Here is a 22412-nt window from a genome sequence, read left to right as displayed (position 1 = left end):
CCCTGAGATTCTAGGGTCTCGCAATCACCTTCACAGGGTTCACTAATCCCGATTTACTTTTTTACCAGGATCCTTGTGACTATGTGAACCCAGCCACAGTATATTCTGAAACACAGTATATTCTGAGATATTAGATAGTTTTTTTAAAAAAAACCCAAACCCTTGCCAGTTTAAGACCACAGTGAAGGCTATCTAATTTTGGTTCAGGCTCCACAAAGCCAGGAAATCCCAGTCCTACAATGTCTGGAAGTTGTGCATGTGTTAAAATTAGGGGGTGCAGATTGTAACTTACAAGGGCTTGTGTGGCTTTTTTGAAACTTGGGAGTTTCCTGGCCAATGCCGTTTGTAACTTACAGGAACTTTATTATGTGTTTGGAGAACTGCTGCCAGGCAATATAGACAATACTGAGCTAAATGGACCAATGATCTGACTCAGTAGAAGGCACCTTCCTCTCTGTATGTGTTGTTTCTTTAGAATGTCTTAACCATAAACAACTTACAGAAGTGAAGAAGTATGTTACGATACACTTGTAGCTGAAGCAGGAAGAGGAAATGACATACCATCAGAAAGCTGATAGAGCTGAGAGGGCAAAGGACTGAAGAAGTGATGAACAAGTGCCTCTTTTGCAGAGATTCTGTCCCGTGGACAAACCTTTAACATCCTTGTTGCCAAGTCTTCAGCCTCAGACTCCCTGCCTAACCTAGAAAACAAGAGAAATAATCAGCAGTGGAGCGAGACCTTGAACCACAATTTTAAGCCATGTAGAGAGAAAGAGAGAGAAGGAAAATGTAAACCTTTGCAAATGGCAGGGAAGGAACTGTGAACATCTGGGCCACACAGTGAAGCCAATTCCAGAGCTTTCAGTGAGCCAAGAGGTTTTGAGCTCCTCCTCTTGCCAAACTTCTGTCAAGTTGGGTGGTACCTAAGTGCTGGAGTCTGCTTCAGACCCATTTCCAATTAAAGAGTGTTTCAAAACTATCCACCCTGAAGAAAAATCACTACTTTGGAAAAGAAAGACTTAAATGGGAGAAAAAGATGAACAGCAAGCAAATGCAATGCATGATGTTCTTGTTACAATCAAGCTTTGGCCTAAAATGGCTATGATCATACTTGGGGGCAGTTCCAACATAACATCATCTGCCTTCTTAAAGAAACAAACAAATCTGTGAATGAGGGTAAACATTGGATTGAACAGCCAGGGCTCTTTCCAAGCTCCTCACATGCATTCTGGAAATGAGTCAGGGGTTCAGCCAACACCAGGGAAGACCAAAATCATTTTGGTGTCTGAGGCAGTGTCATGTAGTGTTAGAAATAGTCCGTGTTAACTTATCCGAGAGTGAAAACAGGCTATTGAAGGGTCTACTTCCCTTGACTCATCTGGGAATTGGGCTTGGCTAATATGAGATAATTTCCAGAAAACAGCTCATTTTTCTCTGAACCCGGTTTTGAAATTTGAAATTTGGAAGCTTTATTGAAGCTTCCAAATTTATTAAAGATTTTATTGAAGATTTTATTGAAGATTTATTGAAGATTTTATTGAAGCTTTATTGAACAGGAAGAGGGGAGTTTTGCAGGAGCTGTTTCTCTTTAAGGGGTAGGGGTGTGTGTGTGTGTGTGTGTGTGTGTGTGTGTGTGTGTGTGTGTGACTTGTTAGGGTTACTTGTTAGGGTTAAGATATCACAGGGCTAGGAGTTGTTAGGGTTACCTAACTCCAGTGTTTACTTAGTGACTGCCTGGAGGGGGTGGAGTCAGCTAGGGCTGGGAGAGGCCCCACATTCCTTTCCTTTGACTCACAACCTGTGTGTCAGTTGGAAGGCTATTCTATATATGAGGTGAAGGCCCGAGAGCATAGTGAACAGGGATAGCAAACAGGACGTAGGAGTTTTGCAGGAGTTTAGCGGGAAGTGTGCGGAGGAGCCTGGATCAAGCTCCTGTGATCACAAGGATCACAAGGAGCCTGGTGGAGAAGAGAACGTAAGTACATATCCCTCCCTCGTATCCCTCATATTCTTGGGAAAGGCTGTTTGGACAGTTAAATAGCTGACCATTACAGCTGAGACCTATCCTTCTAATAAACTATCTAATAAATGGACAATAAACTCTCTAAATACTGTAAACAGCCAACAAAAACAGTATGAAGATAGAAGGTCAGCAGTGGAAGGGGCAATTCCCAGTGTATTGCACAGAGTGCCACATGTATGACTGTTTGCCCCATGGGCAGAAGTCATGGGTGTGTGCTCGGTGCAAGGAGATCCTGGCTCTCAGGGAACAAATCTGTTCCCTTGAGACCAAGGTGGCAGATCTGGAGAAGCTAAGAGAGACAGAGAGGCATGTGGACAAGACCTTCAGGGATGTGATAAAGGCATCCCACTCCAGGGCTGGTAGCTCCTCTGCTGTCAGGGAGAATGAAGGTCTTGGGCAAGGAGGACATCGGTCTGAGGAAGAGGGAAATGCTCCTTTAGAAGGGACTCCTTCCGTGGATGATGAGCCCATATCCTCTCGCACAGGGGATACTCCTCTGGTGGGTGGGGGCCTCCTTGTAGTGGGTGATTCGATCATTAGAGGGATAGAGAGATGGCTTTGTGACCTGCGTGTTGACCGCACGGTGACTTGCCTGCCTGGTGCGAAGGTTGCGGACATCACGCAGCATCTAGACAGACTCCTAGACAGTGCTGGGGAGGAGACAGCTGTCATGGTGCACGTCAGCACCAACAATTTGGGGAAATGCAGTCGGGAGATCCTAGAAGCCAAATTTAGGCTGATAGGTAGCATTTTGAAGTCCAGGATCCCCAAGGTAGCATTCTCAGAAATGCTACCTGTTCCACGCGCAAGTACAGTGCGACAGGCAGAGCTGAGGGGTCTCAATGCATGGATGAGACGTTGGTGCCGGGAGAAGGGGTTTAGATTTGTTAGGCACTGGGACACATTTTGGAGCAAGCAAGGCCTGTACAAAAGGGATGGGCTGCACTTGAACCAAGATGGAACCAGACAGCTGGCGCTTAAAATAAAAAAGATTGCAGAGCAGCTTTTAAAATGACACCTGGGGAACAGCCGATGGGAGCTGGGCGGTATCCCGTTTGGCAAAAGCCATCCTTTAAAGTGTGCGGCTGCAAAGAATTCAGATAAAACAGAAGGGGACAGAGCAGAACCGCATAAAGAGCAGACGGGAGCCTGTGCCAGCAGGTCAAAGAGTCAAAAGAATAGCATACATCAGGGGAGAGATTCAGTGTATAGGTGCTTGTATGCCAATGCCAGAAGCCTCCGAGCCAAGATGGGTGAGCTGGAGTGCTTGGTTGCTAACACAGAAATAGATATAGTGGGCATAACAGAAACATGGTGGAACAGTGAGAACCGGTGGGACACTGTTATCCCTGGGTATAAACTCTATAGAAAGGACAGGGAGGGGCACCTTGGAGGAGGGGTAGCACTGTATGTTGAAGAAGGGATAGAATCTAACAAGCTAGAAAACCTAGGTGGACTGGAGTCCTCCACAGAAACCCTGTGGGTGACTATACAAGGCCGGAAAGGGAACCTGCTACTGTGGACGTGCTATCGCCCTCCGGATCAAAATGCCAACAGTGGCTGGGAGTTGCAGGAGGAAATCAGGGAGGTGTCAAGGAGAGGCAGGGCTGTAATTATGGGTGACTTCAATTACCCACACATAGACTGGGTAAATTCACATTCAGGTCAGGACAAAGAGGTCAAATTTCTAGATACGCTAAATGACTGTGCCCTAGAACAGTTGGTCATGGAACCGACCAGAGAGAAGGCGATCTTGGATCTAATTCTGAGTGACACCCAGGACCTGGTGCATGATGTCAGGGTCATCGACCCTTTAGGGAACAGTGACCACAGTGCCATCAAAAAAGGCCAATTCCATGCTAGGGTTCATTAGGAAGGGGATTGAAAATAAAACGGCTAATATTATAATGCCCTTATACAAAACTATGGTGCGACTACACTTCGAGTACTGTGTACAATTCTGGTCACCACATCTTAAAAAGGACATTGTTGAACTGGAGAAGGTACAGAAGAGGGCAACCAAGATGATCAGGGGCCTAGAGCATCTTTCTTATGAGGCAAGACTATAACACCTGGGGCTTTTTATTTTAGAAAAAAGATGACTGCGGGGTGACATGATAGAGGTCTATAAAATCATGCATGGTGTGGAGAAAGTGGAGAGAGAGAAATTCTTTTCCCTCTCACACAACACTAGAACCAGGGGTCACTCCATGAAATTGATTGCCAGGAGGTCTAGGACCAACAAACGGAGGTACTTTTTCACACAACGCGTGATCCACTTCTGGAACTCTCTGCCACAGGATGTGGTGACAGCCAACAACCTGGATGGCTTTAAGAGGGGTTTGGATGACTTCATGGAGGAGAGGTCTATCAATGGCTACTGGTCGGAGGGCTGTGGGCCACCTCCAGCCTCATAGGCAGGATGCCTCTGAGTACCAGTTGCAGGGGAGTAATGGCAGGATAGAGGGCATGCCCTCAACTCCTGCCTGTGGCTTCCAGCGGCATCTGGTGGGCCACTGTGCGAAACAGGATGCTGGACTAGATGGGCCTTGGGCCTGATCCAGCAGGGCTGTTCTTATGTTCTTATTTCACTACTAGCTACCTAATGGTGCAGCCGGGAAATGACTTGCCTAGCAAGCATGAGGTTGCTGGTTCGAATCCCCACTGGTACGCTTCCCAGACTATGGGAAACACCTATTTTGGGCAGCAGCGATATAGGAAGATGCTGAAAGGCATTGTCTCATACTGCACAGGAGGAGGTAATGGTAAACCCCTCCTGTATTTTACCAAAAGAAAACCATGGGGCTTTGTGGTCCTCAGGAGTGGACACTGACTTGATGGCACACTTTACCTTTATTTCACTACGGGTGACATCATTAGGGACTCAGTAGGGCAAAAATGATTCAAAAGCCTTTGTGGGAGGGAATTAAATGTTTTGGGATTGGAAGCTGGTCAAGTTAAAACTTGGTAGCTGTCATGACCTTGGATCCAGAACCCTTCGACTAGGTGAATAGTTCAGGAGAGGAGACGGGGTGGGGGAGAGCCTGTGATCCAAACTCTGGATGACTCTGAGTCATTGGCACACCTTGCAGCAGGACAATCAGGGGACCCTGAGTCAGCATGTTCACCCTGCTTTCATCCTCCTATTCATCCTTTGAGAACGTACCAATATTAGTAGTAGCCTCCAGTGTCACGAGAGCCAGTGCTTAAAAAACCAGGCACGGCCCCTTTAAGAAACAGATCCTTCCTTAAGAAAGGGGCTGGGCTAAGGCACTTCGCAGCCCACTCTGAGACACTATGGGATCAACATTCAATCAACCAATCAATCATCTTTATTACGGTCAAAGACCAGCACAGGAGATCAACATTCCATTGATGATGTATTACCCAGCACAGCATTAGCCCTGGTGATGATTTCCTGCACGTGGAGTTATCCGAAGTCTAAAGCGCTGTGGCATCCCTACTTTGAAATAAAATTGGGCTTAGTCTTGAACAGTACAGTAGCCCAGGTAAACTTCTAGAATCTAGATCAAAGCAACTACTGATAGAGTTTCTATTGCCGACTCAATAGCTGGTGGTGAATACTGATTATAGTGTGCTTCAGGGTGCATTTAATACTAGCGGTAAAGGATATGTTATTATGCCCTCATCTAATACAGGTGACCAAATGGCCCTCTTTGCTTTCCCTCAAATATGTAAATAATTCTCAATGCATTCTTTGGGTAAAGGTAAAGTGTGCTGTCAAGTCATTGTCGACTCCTGGCAACCACAGACTCCTGGCAACCACAGGAGGGATTTACCATTGCCATCTCCCACGCAGTATGAGATGATGCCTTTCAGCATCTTCCTATATCACTGCTGCCCAATAGAGATACCAGTGGGGATTCAAACCAGCAACCTTTGTCTTGCTAGTCAAGTCATTTCCCCGCTGTGACATTAGGTAGGGGGCAAAATTAAAGGGCTGTAACTGGGGACGACAACATTACAAGAGCAAACTCTAGTCTTTCATAAGAACAGCCCTTCTACATCAGGCCCAAGGGCCAAGACTCATCTAGCCCAACATCCTGTTTCTCACAGTGGCCCACCAGATGCCTCTGGGAACCTTACAAGCAGGAAATGAAGTTATACCCCTCTCCCGCTGTTGCTCCTCTGCAGTATTCAGAAGCATCTTGTCTCTGAGCCTGGAGGCAACCTATATCCAGCAACACTAGCAGCCATTGATAAACCTGTCCTCCATGAATTTGTCTAAGCCATCCAAGCTGGTGGTCTTCACCACATCCCCTGGCAGAGAATTCCAAAGATTAATTATGCTCTGTGTGAAAAAGTACTACTTCCTTTTGTCAATCCTAAATTTCCTGGCAATCAGTTTCTTAACAGATATCCCACAGAGGTGTATATGCATGTGTACAGACAGAGGATCCTTGCTATGTATAAACCTTCTTTCCACATATACTCCAATTGGCATTGGAGGGTCCACCACTGGCTGAGGTGCAGTTGATGGGGATGAAAAAAGGCCTTATTGGTAGTGGAATGCCTTGCCCAAAGGGGTGGGTTTTGTCCCCTTTGGAGGGGGGAGTGTCTTTTGTAGTGGTGCGCATGGAACTGGGTTTGGCGGTTGGTTCAGATTTGAACCAAACCGCCAGTCCGTGGCTGGTTCAGTTCCATATCAGACCAGAACCAGTCCAAATTTGGACTGGCCACCATTTTTTGTTTTTTGAGACTGGTCCAGGTCAAACCGGGCCAGTTCGATTAAAACTGGTTCTGCACACCCCTAGTCTTTTGAAATCCTTCTTTTTAAATCAAGCATTTGACTTGCTGTCTGATCTGTGTTCGCTGACTATTTAATGAGGCTTTGCTGTTCTGTTTTATTTCATTGATTATGTTTGATTGTGTTTATTGTATCTTTTTAAAACTTTGTTTTGTATTGGTTGTTTTTGTCAATGTAAGCTGCCTTCAGTGTTTTTGCTAATGGAAAGGCAGAGTACCAATTAAAAAAATTAAAAAAAACTTAACTAGTAGATTAACTGAAAGTTTGATGCCCTTTAATCAAAGGTAAAATTGGTTGCCTAAAGCAGCTATCTCATTCTGCCTAATCGTAGGGCCAGCCCTGACCAACACAGGGATCTTTGTAGTTCTCAACACTCCTACAAGAGGGCAAAGACACCTGTTTACAAAGCTTGACTGTAGTACCCTCAGAGGGCTGACATGGGAGTAATAAAACCAGGAGCAACTTACAGTAAAGCTTTTTTGAAGGGTGTGGAGGCCAGTCTGTGAGTTTGGACACTACTGTTCACTTTGCTAGAAAAAGAGTCATTTAAGAGGTTGCCTCCTTCTTCATGTGCCCCACCACTTAATAGGAGCTTCTGGGCAGGTCCATGTACAGTTGCCACCAACTTGTCTGGTGAGGACTCAAGGTCGAGACTTCTCTATAGCTGCCCCAAGGCTTTGGAGGGCACTTCCTGCTAGGGATGTGCAAAAATCTGTTTGGAGGCCCTTTTATGGGCCTCCAAACAGGTTCGAATACTGGGCGGTTTGATGGGTCTGAAGGTGGGGGGATAACTTTAATGGTGGGGGAGGATGCACTCCCCCCCCCGCCGTGTTTCCCCTGCCGGCACTCACTTAAAAAATGGTCCAGCGTGGCAGCAGCGTACCTCCCTGCCACTCTGTCTGCTCCTCGGACCGGAAGTAGCATGCACACACTACTACTATTTGGAAAATCTCTTAAGACACATTTGTTTAATTAAGTAGTTGGCTAGCTGTGAGTTGGTTTCATGGTAGCTTATTGATAGTTTAACTGTTTTAATTATTTTTATGGTTTTAATGTGATTCTATTGTTTTAATTTGTGGGTAAACCACCATGAGACACAAATCTTTGCAGTATACAAATGTGCTAAATAAATAAAGAATAAAAGTCCATTCATGAAAGCTTAATAATGTCATTACTGAATTACAAAGAGTTTTTAAAGCCACTCCTTAATCCTTTCAGCAGAAATATGAAGGATGTTCTTCAGAAGTTCCATGGACTTAGAATCACTTTTATTTTGCAAGCATTCTGAAGACACAAATGGGCAGAACTTGTTGTCTCCTAAGAAGTGCCTAAGGTAGGTGGTTGTTCTAAATCACTTTCACATGGCAGTGTGTATGTGTTTGTGTGTTCTCCCATTCCCAGACCTATCTTTGACACAACCCAATGCCAAGTGGCTGGCTTCCGGAGAACATCACATCTTGGAGAGGAGGAAATGAAACAGATTGAAGAAAAAACAAGCAAGCACACAAACAAAAACAGTGCTTGAGTTTTACAGCTTTTAATTTGCTTGTTTGTTCCAAGTGTCAGGTGGCCCATTAGAGCCAAGCCTGCTGTGCTTCTCCTCACACCCACCCCAGCTGGCGTTTCCCTTCCAAATGACATCACATGGCCGGGATCTGCTCACTTTCATTCTCTGTCTCCAGGCTGAACAAAAACATACACATTAAACTGGGCTTGAGGTCTGAGTGTCTCCCATCAGCTGTCCATACTTTTTCAGGGTGGGGATAGGTCTGGGAAGGGGGCAGAGAAAAGAAAAAGTAAGCCACATGCATGCACAGAATTGCTGGCAGAATTATATGTGCAAAACTGTAATGTTGTTCAGATAGGCATGACTGTACTGGGGATCCAGATATGTATTTAAGTGGCAAAACACAAGGAGTTTCTAATGCTGACACTGTAACCACAGTGTAAACAGAAATGTAAGAAAGAAGGCTTGTTTAGAAGCATCATTTTTGGTGGGGGGCAGTGGGAGATGTAAAGCCATTTCTTTACCCAGTAAGATGAACTGACTTGAGAACATCCACTTTCAGTTTTCTGTGAACAAGCCCCTTGTCCCTGCTTATGTCTCAAATCAGCCCCCTCCAATTCAGAATCCTCTGCCACTCCTGAAGGAAGCATAAAAACCTGGGTGTTTCTGTGCACATGTATGTTTTTGTGCAAAAGGTAAGAACAAGTGGAGGCAAAATTGCAGCTGCACCACAAATCAGCTGTAATTCTTCCAGAGCACCACAAACATCGCTGAAAGTGTACAGGTGGGCATGAGAGAAAGATCATTGGCACTGGACTTGAGTGATCTCTGGTCAACACAGCATGGTTCAGTGGAGAGTGGTTAGGGGAATTCTCATAAAACAAGGCAGAGAAAGGGGTTCAGAGAAAAGGACTGAAAATCTCCAAGGATGCTTTGGTGGGGGAAAGACTGGGTTCCGTGCCCTGGGAGCTCTCCCCTGTCCTATTTCTACTTTCTCATTCAAAGCCAAAGGAATTGGTCATGTCCTAATAATACTTGCAATAATATGCTGAGTCTGCACTTTTGTGATCTCCTCATCCAACTGTGTAGTGGTAGTAAGGATTTGAGGGAGGACTAGGCCTTACATAGAGCAACGGCTGGGAGGGTGTGCATTTCCTAATAAGGGGGAAAGCCCGGTAAAATCAAAACAGAAGGACCAATCCAGAGGACTGGGAGGGAATTACACTCACAGCCACCTACAGAAGAAGAGGAAGTTTATTATGTCCCCAGAGTGCCCTAAGGAAGCAATTGTCTGAGAAGCTGCTGGGGAAATGAGAAGGCCACAGCCTGGAGGCTGGAGACAGCAGGAAGATCCCTGCCTGTGAGTAATAAGATAGGGACCAGTTCAGTTACATGTGTGAGAGAAACTATCTATCTATATTATTATTTCTCCAAGACGGGCCATGCGTGGTGACGTGGTAGGAAGGAAACGATTGGCTGTTCTCCAAGACGGGCCATGCGTGGTGACGTGGTGGGAAGGAGGTGATTGGCTGAGTCTGCAAGCAGAAGCACCTGATTGGGCAGTGGGGATTCCATATGCAGAGTATGCAAGCAGAAGCACCTGATTGGGCAGTGGGGATTCCATATGCAGAGTATGCAAGCAGAAGCACCTGATTGGGCAGTGAGGATTCCATATGCAGATAGGGAGAAGGAGACTGTGAGAGCAGAAGCACCATGGTGATTGGGCAGTGGGGATTCCCTATGCAGATTAGGAGGAGGGGCCTGTGATGGTTAAAGTCAGTTGGAATGCAGCTGTTACTGGTCGGAAGATGTTCTGGATATAAAAGGATAGCAGGCAGGGGTCTGCAAAAAGACAGGTCCTGAGGGAGGAAAGAGCCCCTTCAGGAGAAGGAGGATGCCATTGTGTAAATGAACAAAATCTGTTAACTCAGGGAGGGAGGGAGAAAAAACATGGAGGGAGGGGGAAGAAAGAGTGGAGAAGAGCGAGTGGAGGAGAGAGAGAGAGAGAGAGAGAAAAAGAAGGGAGGGGGAAGAGAGAGACAGAATGAAGGGCAAGGGACGGGCTTGAGCCTGTCAGCAGCCTGAGGGGAATGAGAGGCCATGGCAGCACTAGCAGCAAGGAAGGGTCCAGGCAACCACTGCTGCTGTTTAGGGCTACTGAGGCCATTGTAAGAGGGAGGCAGTCAGGCAAGGGATGGGCCTGGGCCTGTCAGCGGCCTGAGGGGAACGAGTGGCCATGGTGGTGGCAGCAGCAAGGAACGGCCCAGTCAACCACTGCTGCTGCTCCTAAAGGGAGGAGCAAGAGTGGGGTTCTGGTGAGAGTGGGGAGGTCTCTGGGGATAGGGGGCTGCAGCTTGGCCAATAGGCAGCAGCAGTGCTGCAGCCACGGCCAAGAAGGGTGAGGAGGATGGAAGCAACGGGATGGAGGAGGAGCAGGAGTGCAGCTCAGGTGAGGGTGGGGAGATCTCTGAGGTGAGGGGAGCAATCAAGTACTAACGCGCAAATGCTCTAGAGCGTGCAAGAGTTCCAGCATTGAAGTGAAGAGAAATAATGGCAGCGGTCAGGATGCAGAGGTGGAGGGCTGGCAGGCAAAGCCCCTGCAGCCAGAAGAGGTGGGTGGATGGCGGGCGAAGCCCCGCCGGCCAGGAAGAGGAGGCGGTGGTGGGGAGAAATGATGGCGGTGGTGAGGAGGTGGGCAGACAGCGGGCAAAGCCCTACCAGCCGGGAGGAGAAGGCAGGAGGCAGTGGTGGGATGGCCTAGCCCTGGCCCACCCAATGGGGAGAGCTGAGGGGGGGGGAGCGAGCGAGCGGCGGGGGGGAGAGCCAACGAGCGAGCGGCAGGGGGGGAGAGCCAGCGAGCGAGCGGCGGGGGGGAGCGAGCTGCGGGGGATGTCACAGGCTCAGTACACAACTGCACAGGTGCTCTGTGCGGGGTCAGCTAGTTTTGCTTTATTATGTTGCTTGACTGAGTTGCCTGGTTAGTGAAAAGTTTTATCTCTCTCACAATCTGCTTTATGAAGAGACCACTGTTCTTATTGCATACTCTTGTTTTTCTTTTAATCTAATAATAAACCCTTGTTGGTGAAGTTTGGTACTTTTCATTTTAGTTTATTGTAGCTGGGAATGATGGAAGTTGTAGTTCAGCAACATCTGGAGGAACCCTGGTTGGAAACCACTGGTATATTCAATAAGTATTGGGAAAGAAGGCAAAGGGACAACTACTATATTGATCAGCCTTTTTTTTTTTTTTTGCAGTGTGAAGTTCACCCCAGACTAAGGGGCATAGTACTTCATATTGACTACTTGTCATACAGTGGTTGATCTGCAGTTGCTTAGGCTAAATCCACGAATTCCTCTTTCTTGGAATCTGCTGCTTCTTTTTTGGTAGGCTGAACTACTATTACACACTTTTGGAGTTGTCTTATTCAGAAGGAACTCAAAGGAACCAATTCTAGAGGTAGAAACTTGCATATAAAAACAAACAGACCCCAGGGGAAGCCTTGTTAATGCTGTCATAGGTAGTTTACCTGTCACAGATCATTCGGAACCTCCGAGGCCTACTGGCGAAGAAACTCCCTGGAAAGTTAATATGCAATCACCAGATTAAACAAAAGCCAAGGAAACAGACAAAACCATGTGGTGGGGATTTCAAACCCTCCTATAGAATCTGTCACCGCTGTAGTTATAAATATACATTACCTCTATAAAGCATGAATAGTAGTATTGATGTTAATGTGATTCAGTAGAGCATTTAGCCATTTGTTTAGGGAAGAACAGAAGCTATTGAATTCCACTAAAAAAAAAATCCAAATTCCGTGTGTGTGTGTGTGTGTGTGTGTGTGTGACTTACCAAGAGAGAGAAGGAAACTCACACAAGTAATATCTAGATTGGCTCTTCAGATTTTTCCAAACAATTTTAAAATGTTGTTTCTTACTGCTACACTTGTAGCAGGATGTCCTACCTCCATTTGATGGACAATGGGCAGTGCATCACCTTGCTGGTAACTGTACTTGTTTGTACTTGTGTTAACCACTTTTTGCAACCAAGTAGATGTGCTCTTTAAGTACTGGAGAGGAGAGGGGGAACCCACAAATTTGCCTTCTTGGCTTTGTCTTTTTTTTTTTTTTTTTTTAAGGATGGACTGCTCTTGCATTTTACCACTAAAAATTAAAAACAAAAATAAATAGAATTTAAAACATGGAGGAAATTGTTCCACTCATCACTCTTGATTTCACAGATACCAGCCAAAGGGGCTTGTGATATTCATGCAGCTAAAGCATACAAAATAGGTAGCTGCAGGAAAACTACATCTACCGGTGACAAAAAGTTGCAGTTTGAATGCTAGAAGAAAGCCACATCTCTGCAACAGAAGAGATCATTTGAAAGATGTTGCCGTTCCCCACAACAAATAACCACCACCCCTTTGCATTTGTAAATGCTATCCTATATAAAGGACTTGAGACACTGTAGTGGTCAGACTCCCCCAGAGGCGTATCTAGGGAAAATAGCGCCTAGGGCAAACACTGAAATTGCGCCCCCTGTCCAAGTATCTGACACCCATCTTTCAGATAACTTTACCATAATATCAGCTGAAAAATACAAGTCAAGCTCGTTAATCTTTTAATCTTTCAAAAACTATTTAGCAGCAGACTTAGCCAAACCAAAAAATGCTGGAAAACTACAAATTTCAGTATGTGGGGGCTCATGAAATACCCAAATACTATGTGGAGATGTACTTGGAAAACTAAACAGAAGTGCCTATCTAATTCTCTACTATGCATTGTAGCATCACCATTGCATAAGTTTTAAAAATCAATGGAGAATTTGACTTTTCCCAGATACTCTGTAAATAATTAAAGGATATGCAGAGTAAACTGTGTCACTGCTTGGAATATATTCTAGTCTTTCAGAAAGACAGTTAAAATGAGAGAAAGAGAGCAAGAAACTCCCAGTGAGCCTTAATATTAAGGGTTTCACACTGATTCAAAGACAAACTCACCATTAATAGCCATATTATTAAGACATCACATTTAACTCACTTATCACAAGAAGCAAAGTAAGAGTAAATGAATACAATCCTAGCTCTTAAGCGTCAGCTCAGTATTCACAAGCCCTGATTCTCTGTACATAGTGCCAATCTGAATATGTGTACAGTGTCTTATACTATATTTTTATTATTATTTTTTTTACCCGTAGCCCCTTTGGGGGGCTTCCTAAAGGCTGGGGGGTTTGCAAAGATTCCCCCTCACCCCGCTGGCCTCTAGGGCCTCGCAGGGACCATTTGAGCATGTGCAGTGGCCGTTTTTAAAAATAATCTTTTTTTTTTTTAAAGGCCACTGAAAACAAAATGGCCACCGCGCATGCTCAAATGGCCTCTGCAAAGCCTGGCATGACCTAGAGCCTCACAGAGGCCATTTGAGCATGCACGGTGGCCATTTTGGTTTTGGCAGCCATTTTTTTTAAAATTAATTTTACAAAATGGCGCCCCCCCTTCAAGTGGCGCCCGGGGCACGTGCCCTGCCTGCCCTCCCCCTAGATACGCCCCTGAACTCCCCTCCCCCTAAAGAGTTAGGTGGAAGTGAACCCTGTCTTGACTGACAGGCTGGTGAACTCCAGGGCTCAGCCAATCAGCACATCAGGTGGGTGGGACCTAGAAAGCCATTGCCAGGAAGAGGGGAGTTCTTTGTTAGGAAGAAGCTAGGCTGGAGGGGTAGAGGAGGACATGCAGCCATGGAAGCTGGCTGCAGGAGATTGACTCTGCAGATCCTTGATAGATAGGAGGGCAGGAGCTTGAATTCTCATCTGGAGTTTGGTGAGTTCAAGGAAAGGAAGCCTGGGCTTTGGCTTCGGAAAGATTAATTTAAGGGAAAGTTTGTTTAGTCAGACTTTGTGTTAAAATTTCTGTTTCTTTGGTGTGTGTGTTTTGCATATTCCTGATACTGTTTTATTATAGTTTACCTGCAACATAACTGAAAACTGAAACATACCCTGCTAACTTGGCAAAGAGGCACCTTTTACCGTGGTGATTCTCTTTATTTAGCAGGGGGAGAGTAACTGGCCCTGTCCATCCCCAGCACAGTACTTCCAGTGACTGTTGCTGGTGTGTATCTTATGTTTTTTTTAAAGATTGTGAACCCTTTGGGGACAGGGATCCATCTTATTTATTTGTTATTTCTCTATGTAAACCACCCTGAGCCATTTTTGAAAGGGCGGTATGAATTTTTTAAAAATAAATTAATAATAATAATAATAATAATTAAAAAAAAATAAGAAACATTAGCCTACGGCCATCCTACCTAGGGTGTTGCAAAAGACTCTATAAACATTTAAATATGCCTAAGACAACCTATTTTTGTAATCTAAGTATTCCTAACTGTAGCTAAGAAAGCTAGAAAGCCTCAGATGGAAGTAGTCTGCAGTAATTGAATAAAACTGGGTTTTTTAAAAACTTTTTTTTTTTACAAACCTCTCCAAGTTGGTTTTTAACTCAGGAAAAGGGCAGGACTGAAGGGGGGTTTTCTCTGGTGCAAACACGTCCTCAGATGTTCAGCAGCTATCAGTTTTCTCATCCCGTGTAAGCTTACATGTGGAAGGTTTTTTTAATTTTATTTTTTAATTTATTTGCCCAATACTCTGTTACAGAGGGACCTGGGATTACAGCACCCAATCCACTGGTCCGGTTCTCTGCAAGTTTTAGGGTGCTTGGTGACAGCATTTTGAACCTACCAATATTACAGAATAGTTTTAGGAGAAGCCTAGCCAGGCAGCTTGGCAGGGATTATTCAGCATTTCTTTCCCTTATGTGAGCTTGTTCTGAGACAAAGGCTTTAATCTGCAACAGACACCTTGCTAATTTAGTCTGTTTTCTTGCAGTAAAAGCTAAATCCAGCTAAACTGATCCCTGGATTAACCCCAAGACAGCCAAACATGATCTTGGAACCTGGTGTTTTTCACATCCTCATCTTAAGATTCCACACCTCTTTTACACTCCATCACATTGTGAAGACTCCAGAGAAAGGGACGAAGTAGGCAAATTCAGTTCTAAATGGGAAAAATCCTCTGCCCTCACAGCTGGTAAAAGTAAATACGTATGAGAAATGCACAAAGATTAAACTGAAATGTACTTGGACAAAACTGAAATGAAATGCAACGAGAGTGGTGGTCTCGATATTCCAGGGATTCCTCTGTGCTGAGTTTCTGGCAAGGCTTGTAACAGAATCTGTTGCAGGAGTGGCCACGCTGAGGCTCACCAGTTGTTGAACTACAACTCCCATCAACCCCAGCTACAATAAATTATACCTGGGGATGATGGGAGTTGTAGTCCAACAGCTAGGGAGCCTCAGTTCGGCCACCCAAGAAACCATGTCTGAGAAACCATGCAACCTGAAATGTGATGGATTTTTGTCGATTCTTGACCTGGTTCCAGGTCAGCTCTAGGAACCTATTTGAGCAACAGGAAACTCTGGTGTTCCCTGCCACCTCTGGGCTTCTGTTCTATGAATGCCTTCTAGTTGTTTCTGTTGCTTGTCTATCCATATTCCCAGCCAGACTCTATGCTCCAGACCAAGCCTCCAACATCCCTTTACAGATCTCCTGGTTACCAATCTCCAACTTGATCCCTACCTTTTCTCTCTCCAGATCTTGATTCCAGGCTGTTTTCTGAAACACTGTCAGGGCTGCTCACAGATTAAACTAGGGTTGAAATTTGGCTCAAATCTAACTGAATCATGGTATCATTCCAATGCAAATAACTGTAAAGAGACAACTTAGATATTATTGCCTGAGGGCCCACAACCATCTTTAATTGGCCTTGGATGTACCACAAAGGGGCTCCTGTAATTCCCAAGACTTCAGGGAGACAACAAGGGGATCCAGAAAGGAGACAAAATGGTTGACAGGAGATCTTAATAAAATGTTTGGGAGTTTCTGTGTTCTATTACATTAAAGCCTAATCCTTTTCTCACCAAAATTGAATTTTGATTATGCTTAATAGATATGTTAATTATGGTTGTCACCATGGCAATTTTTCACTATTTCAGTGCCATTAAATATGTTGGCTTACAGTTTTAAGATAGACACACACACATATTTTATTACAATTACTACAGGATTCTCTTGGAGCTCTCTGATGTAATTGAAGTAGCTCTTTCGTAACTGCCAGAATGCAAGGCACTCTGATGACTGATTAGAGATAAGCAATAAAAAAGCACATCACAGCTCTGGCATTTGTAAATAATCACTGGAATGGGATGAAACTGTGCAGAGAGCATAGGTGTATGTATGCATGTATGTGCCTGTCAGTCTGTGTGTGTGTGTGTGTGTGTGTGTGTGTGTGTGTGTGTGTGCGCGCGCGCGCGCACGTATGTAGCATGGATTCTGAATGAATGTTGCTCATTGATCTCTCTGCCAACTCCTAAAGTGTGCCGTCAAGTTGGTGTCGACTCCTGGCGACCACAGAGCCCTGTGGTTGTCTTTGGTAGAATATAGGAGGGGTTTATTATTATTTATTTATTCATTCGATTTCTATACCGCCATTCCAAAAATGGCTCAGGGTGGTTTACACAGAGAAATAACAAATAATTAAGATGGAACCCTGTCCCCAAAGGGCTCACAGTCTAAAAAGAAACATAAGATAGACACCAGCAACAGTCACTGGAGGTACTGTGCTGGGGGTGGATAGGGCCAGTTACTCTCCCCTTGCTAAATAAAGAGAATCACCATATTAAAAACGTGCCTCTTTGCCCAGTTAGCAGGGACTAACCTGCTAACATTGCCATCTCCCACGCAGTCTGAGATGATGCCTTTCAGCATCTTCCGATATCGCTGCTGCCCAATATAGGTGTTTCCCATAGTCTGGGAAACATACCAGTGGAGATTTGAACCTGCAACTTGTGGCTTGCTAAATCGAGTCATTTCCCCGCTGCGCCATTAGGTGGCAGATCTGCCAACTCCTGTCATGGGATGAGAAGGGATGTCATCTATGGAATCTCACAATCTGAGTATCACAGAGCACCGACAAATGACCAAACAGCCCTGGAGGCAAGCTCCCTTCACCATGGCAGCTTGACCATCTATATAATCCAGTCAAGTGGCACAGTCATCACACATCAGGTGCAGACATGTGGCAGACTATGTGATAGAATGGACATTTTGTATAGACCCCTTCTCTACCTTATATTTGGAAGCAACAAGAAGCTTGTCCTTTCTCCACATTACTTGCCCTTCTTTGCTACGGAACATGGACACTACAGTGGCAGATCCAGTGGCACACATGTATAGATAATACAGTCATTCCAACCTGTGGCAAAAGGAACTTTTTGTGTGTGTCTTTTATGTTATTTAGAATATTTATATATACTGCTTTTAAGCAAAAGTTCTCAAAGTGGTCTGTATAGCAGAGTTGCCATGCCCTCCGAAATTCCAGGTTTCACCAGGATTTTAAGCATCTCACCCAGATTGCTTAGCCCACCCAGATTTGCCTGGATTTCAGCTTTCATTTAAAGAAGAAAAAGAAGCAGCTAAGCTCTGGACCGTGTAGAAATGGGGTTATGGAGCAAAACATGCAGTCACTATTCTGCTCAAAAATTATTTTCAAGCCAATTTACATAGTATGCAAATTAGGCACCCAGATTTGGAAAGCCAGAATATGGCAATCCTATCTGTAGAGCAGTCACCTTAAGTGATGCAGTGGGGAAATGCTTGACTAACAAGCAGAAGTTTCCCGGTTTGAATCCCTGCTGGTATAATAATTGGGCAGCAGCGATCTAGGAAGATGCTGAAAGGCATCATCTCATACTGCACTGGAGGAGGCAGTGGTAAACCCCTCCTATATTCTACCAAAGAAAACCACAGGGCTCTGTGGGCGCCAGGAGTTGAAATCAACTTGATGGCACTTTATCTGTATAGCAAGATGGTTCCTTGTCCTAAAGGTGCTGCCAATCTAAACAGAAACAGAAGGGAGAGACCATCAACAGCCACTGGGAGGGAAGCTATGTTGGGTTGAACGGGGCCGATTGCTCTCAGCAACAGGTTTACAATGAACTCAACCATGCAGAGGAATGAGACCCCTGTATGGCAGGAGAGCCTCCACATGGCTGCTGCTCAGAAGCACTGAGCTGCTGCATGAGAATTGTTTGAGATCAGAGTCAAGAGAGGCTCTCTCTTGGTCCAGTGAAGCACTCTCACCTCCTCCCATCTGCTTTTCCTCTTCAAAAGCACATGTGTATGGAGGGGCATGGAGAACAAAAGCACCTCAGGAGGAGGTGCTGAGTGAGGAGTGGGTTTTGGTGCAGGGGAGCTGGAAGTAAAGATGCTGAGCCGAGGAGGTGTCATCGCTGTTGAGGAGGGGAGTTGCTGAGGGCTTCAGCAGCTCCAGCCCCACACTATAAGTGTGGAGGCTTGCTCAGCAGCAGCTGCAGCCTGCTTGATAAGCGTGAGGGAGAGGCATCACCGTGCATGGTATGCTGGTGGGCTGACTGATGACCCCATTTCATATCCACCCTTCCTGGCTTGTAGCTCTGCTCTGCCCTCCCTTCACAGCCATGTGCACACAGGAAGAGCAAGCAAGAGAGAGCCGGATGGACATGTTTTCAAGAGCAGCAGCAGTTGCCACCAAAGCCAAAGCAGGATTCTGCTGCTGTAATAGATCTGCATGGATCTACTAAATCCACACTCACTAGAAGAGTGTGGACTCTTCTAGTGAGTATCCAGGGTCAGTGACAGAGGTCGACAAAGTTGGACCCTTGTTGAGGTTACAGAGCCCAAATGGGGTGTTTGTGTGTGTGTGTGTGTGTGTGTGTGTGTGTGTGTGCCAGGATGAGGCAGCAAAACCACAAGTCTGCCATTCTACCACACAGTATCCCTGTCCACCGCCCCACCCACAAATGGGAATGTCCCAAAGGATGTTCCTCTTTGCAGATGGGGAGCAGATGGGAGAAGGTGGCAGTGCTGAGACATGTGCTGCTTCCTCCTGTACTTCCTGTTAGTGAAAAGACTTTCTCCCATAGTCCTCTGCAGTGATCACAGGATGCTGGGAGGAAGGTCTGTTTGCTAAGGGGGAGCAGAAGAGGAAACAGCAGCGCCGTGACTCTCTCGTACCACCACCACCACCTTCTCTCACTCACCCACCCATTTCCAATATACTTGGTGGCACTTTCCCACCTCCCGCCCAATTCCTATGGTGAGATAGATCCTCTTCCTTCTCTCAGTCTCTCAGAGAGCAGGAGGAGCTGCTGCTGCCACCATCACCACATCCTGCCCTCATTCACGAGGAGGGTGACAGTGGGAGGAGTTGGCGACCCAGTGATGCACCAGCGCACCCCACTGGCCTGCTACCCACCTGCTGCTGCACTCTCCTCCCTATTCAAGTAAACTTTGTGTGTGTGGGGGGGGGGTAATTGGGGGCAGAAATGCAGGGCTTTCTGCCAGGGCTCCCAGGTGCTCCTATGAGATTCTACTTGAAGTCAAAAGAGAGATGAATTCAATGTTTTCTAGAAAGCATTCAAGACAATTGATTGGTCACATTTTAATATTGCTCTCCTTTGAAGTAGCTCATAGTAGCATGCATTGGCCGACATCCAGCGCAACGTTATATGTCTGTAATGCTGTGCTGAGGGGCTGCTGCACCCTTCCAAGGCAGCTTCTTGGCTGTGCAAAATGAGTGGTTGCACAAGCAGTGCTTGCACCGATTCCCCCACTGAGGACAATGAGGAAATCTGCAGAACTGCTGTTTGCACAACTTGGTGCCATTTTGTGCAGCCCCAACTCTGCCTTTGAATGGCGTAGCAGCCCCACAGCACAGAGTTAAGGCTAGGTAACACTGCACTCAATATTGGCCACCAGATTTTTTTTACCTTCACAACAACCCTGTTAGGAAAGTGATGCTGAGCGATAGTGATTTGCCCAAAGACTCCATGGCTGCGTTTGGGAGGGAACTTTATCTGAATTTCCCATATCCAAATTTCAAACTGTTTATGGCTGAGTATCAACAAGGACTGAAGACATTCTGTGTTTATCAGCTCACAATATGATTCTGTGTCCATTAAATAAGTTTTCCTCCAGGCAGGCCATGGTAGATGGCAAACTCCCTTGTTGATACACACACATACAATGGCTATGGTTGCTTTTAGATCTAAAAGTTCATATGACAAGAAAGATTTCCTTCGTTTTAGAATTCTGTTTCCTTCTTCCCCATAGAGATTTCTTTTTAAATGAAGCATCAAAATGGGGAGGGGGAAGAAGCTTTACAATTAAAAAAACAAAAACAAATTCAAGAGGTTAGGCAGCATTTGTACTAAAATGCATTCTGTTATCGACAAAACTGTGCTCGCTGTTTCTTGCTTCCATCTGCTGGCAGAATGTGAAAACACAGGACTGAAAAAGTAGTTCAGTGCTGAGAGGAGGGGGAAAGTCGATGAAAACACCTTTAGAACTTCTTTCTGGAATCTACACATTTTTTCCTAGAGGGGATGTATATTTCTAATTTGGGGATTTTAAACAAAACTTCTGTCCAAATTGATTTGTCTATCAAGAAACTCTTGGCATTGTTAAAGGTTCTGGGGCATTGGGGGAAATTTACATGAGGCACTAGCCAGTCCTATTAAGCCTTATCATTCCTCCACATGCACTAAGAGTGCAGTCTGAGAATGTGTCCTAGGACCTCCTAGAATATGTGCAAGAGGTTCTGCAGCCACATGGCGCAGGGGCTGACTGGTAGTGGCAAGCAAGCAGCCTTTCAGAGAAGCCCATCTGTCACAACTGATCTCCACATTAAGCAAATCCCATACTCTGCTACACCAGAGGTCCCTGGAACATTGTTTGCATACCTTGTCTAGAGAAACAAAAATTCTTCCATATCAACATGGTGCTGACGACGATGATTACGACTACTACTATAATTACTACTACTACTACTACAACTACTACAAATAGTAGTGGTGGGTGTTGACATCAAGTAGGGTTGCACCAAATTCTCCTGGTTCACTTTTCACCTCTGAAGTGCTTTCTTGGGGAGAGGAAGCTTAAATCTCCCTTTTTGAATGGCTGATCGCAACTGTTTGCAGTTACTCTTTTTTTGCTCTTTTGCTTCTGCATATTGCCATTTCCCCTTTGTTTTATTTCTTCTTCAATAATCATACTAGATGCAATGTCACAGTGCTACGTACAATCAAATCTGGCTATGTGTGGATGCCATAAAAGACAATGGAAACCCTGATAGGGTGGGTTTAGATGTCCACCTGCAAGTAAGTTGGAGGGAACCAGAGGTTCCTGAGGAGTGTGTGCCCCCAGTGTGAGACACAAGTTCAGCTCATTTTGTGACAGCTGAACCCACCAATGTCTGTTTGCCAGCATTGTGTTCCCTCCACCACCTGACATTTTGCTTGACATTGGTAACTGAGATTTGAAGTTGGTTGGAGAATGTCAGGTGTGGAGGGAATCTGACATTGGCAAACCACCATTGGTGGGTTTGGACATCACAAAATGAGCCGAATTTGCAGCTTGCACCAAGAATGTGAACTCCCTGGGAACTTCCCTTGACACCGAAGGGCTCTTAGAGGTCAACACAGACTTGTTGCAACCCAGTAGGAGAGGGTGTCGTTTCAGCTGCCTTTGTTTTCTCATGGTGCTTATGAGATTTTTCTTGATTTTTTTGGTAGAAGGTGCTCCGGTATCAGCCTCTGAATTCCTTTTCTGCTTGTCTTGATGGGAATAAGACTCTGGGGTGGCTGGCTTTTAAAAAGATGCCCCTGCCTTTGATATTGTTGCCTTAGCCCGTGGCACCGAGGATTTAGACGGCATACTTGTGGCAGTCCTTGGCACCGTCTTCAACATCGAGTTAGATGATACGGAATATTCCGTGGCTGCGGAATTGTCTCTTCTGGACTTAGCACACTTTCCAGTAGTGCTACTTTCAAGTGGGCAGCCCAATTTTTTAGGGTCTGTTTTGAAAAGGACCTGCAGATTAAGCAGGATGCAGCGCTATGCTCTTCTCGCAGAAACAACAAACACTGCTCCATGCCTGTCTGTTGAGGGGAGCTTACTCTTGCAGCTCACACACCTTTTAAAGGTGGCTTTCTCCTTAGGTGCTTTAACACTCATGTAGGGCATGTAAAGG

General features: G+C 45.5%; 1 protein-coding gene across 4 annotated transcripts in view; it reads right to left on the bottom strand.

The window, feature by feature from the left end:
• The window catches only part of CDK15 (cyclin dependent kinase 15), a 101265-nt gene that overhangs the window by 16348 nt on the left and 62505 nt on the right, over window positions 1–22412 (bottom strand). For 3 of the 4 annotated variants that reach the window (XM_053280162.1, XM_053280182.1, XM_053280172.1), the window contains 2 exons: window positions 11826–11874; window positions 562–701 (listed from right to left, as the gene is read on the bottom strand). The exons of the other annotated variant lie outside the window; for it this stretch is intronic. In XM_053280162.1, coding sequence (XP_053136137.1) covers window positions 562–701; window positions 11826–11874 — 189 coding nt within the window. The remainder of the gene's footprint in view (window positions 1–561; window positions 702–11825; window positions 11875–22412) is intronic. 4 annotated transcript variants of the gene reach the window in all.

The sequence above is a fragment of the Hemicordylus capensis genome, chromosome 1 (assembly GCF_027244095.1).
Source record: "Hemicordylus capensis ecotype Gifberg chromosome 1, rHemCap1.1.pri, whole genome shotgun sequence".
NCBI classification, from domain to species: domain Eukaryota; kingdom Metazoa; phylum Chordata; class Lepidosauria; order Squamata; family Cordylidae; genus Hemicordylus; species Hemicordylus capensis.
Note: the sequence above shows the minus strand (reverse complement) of the source record. Positions and strands in the feature narration are given on the sequence as shown.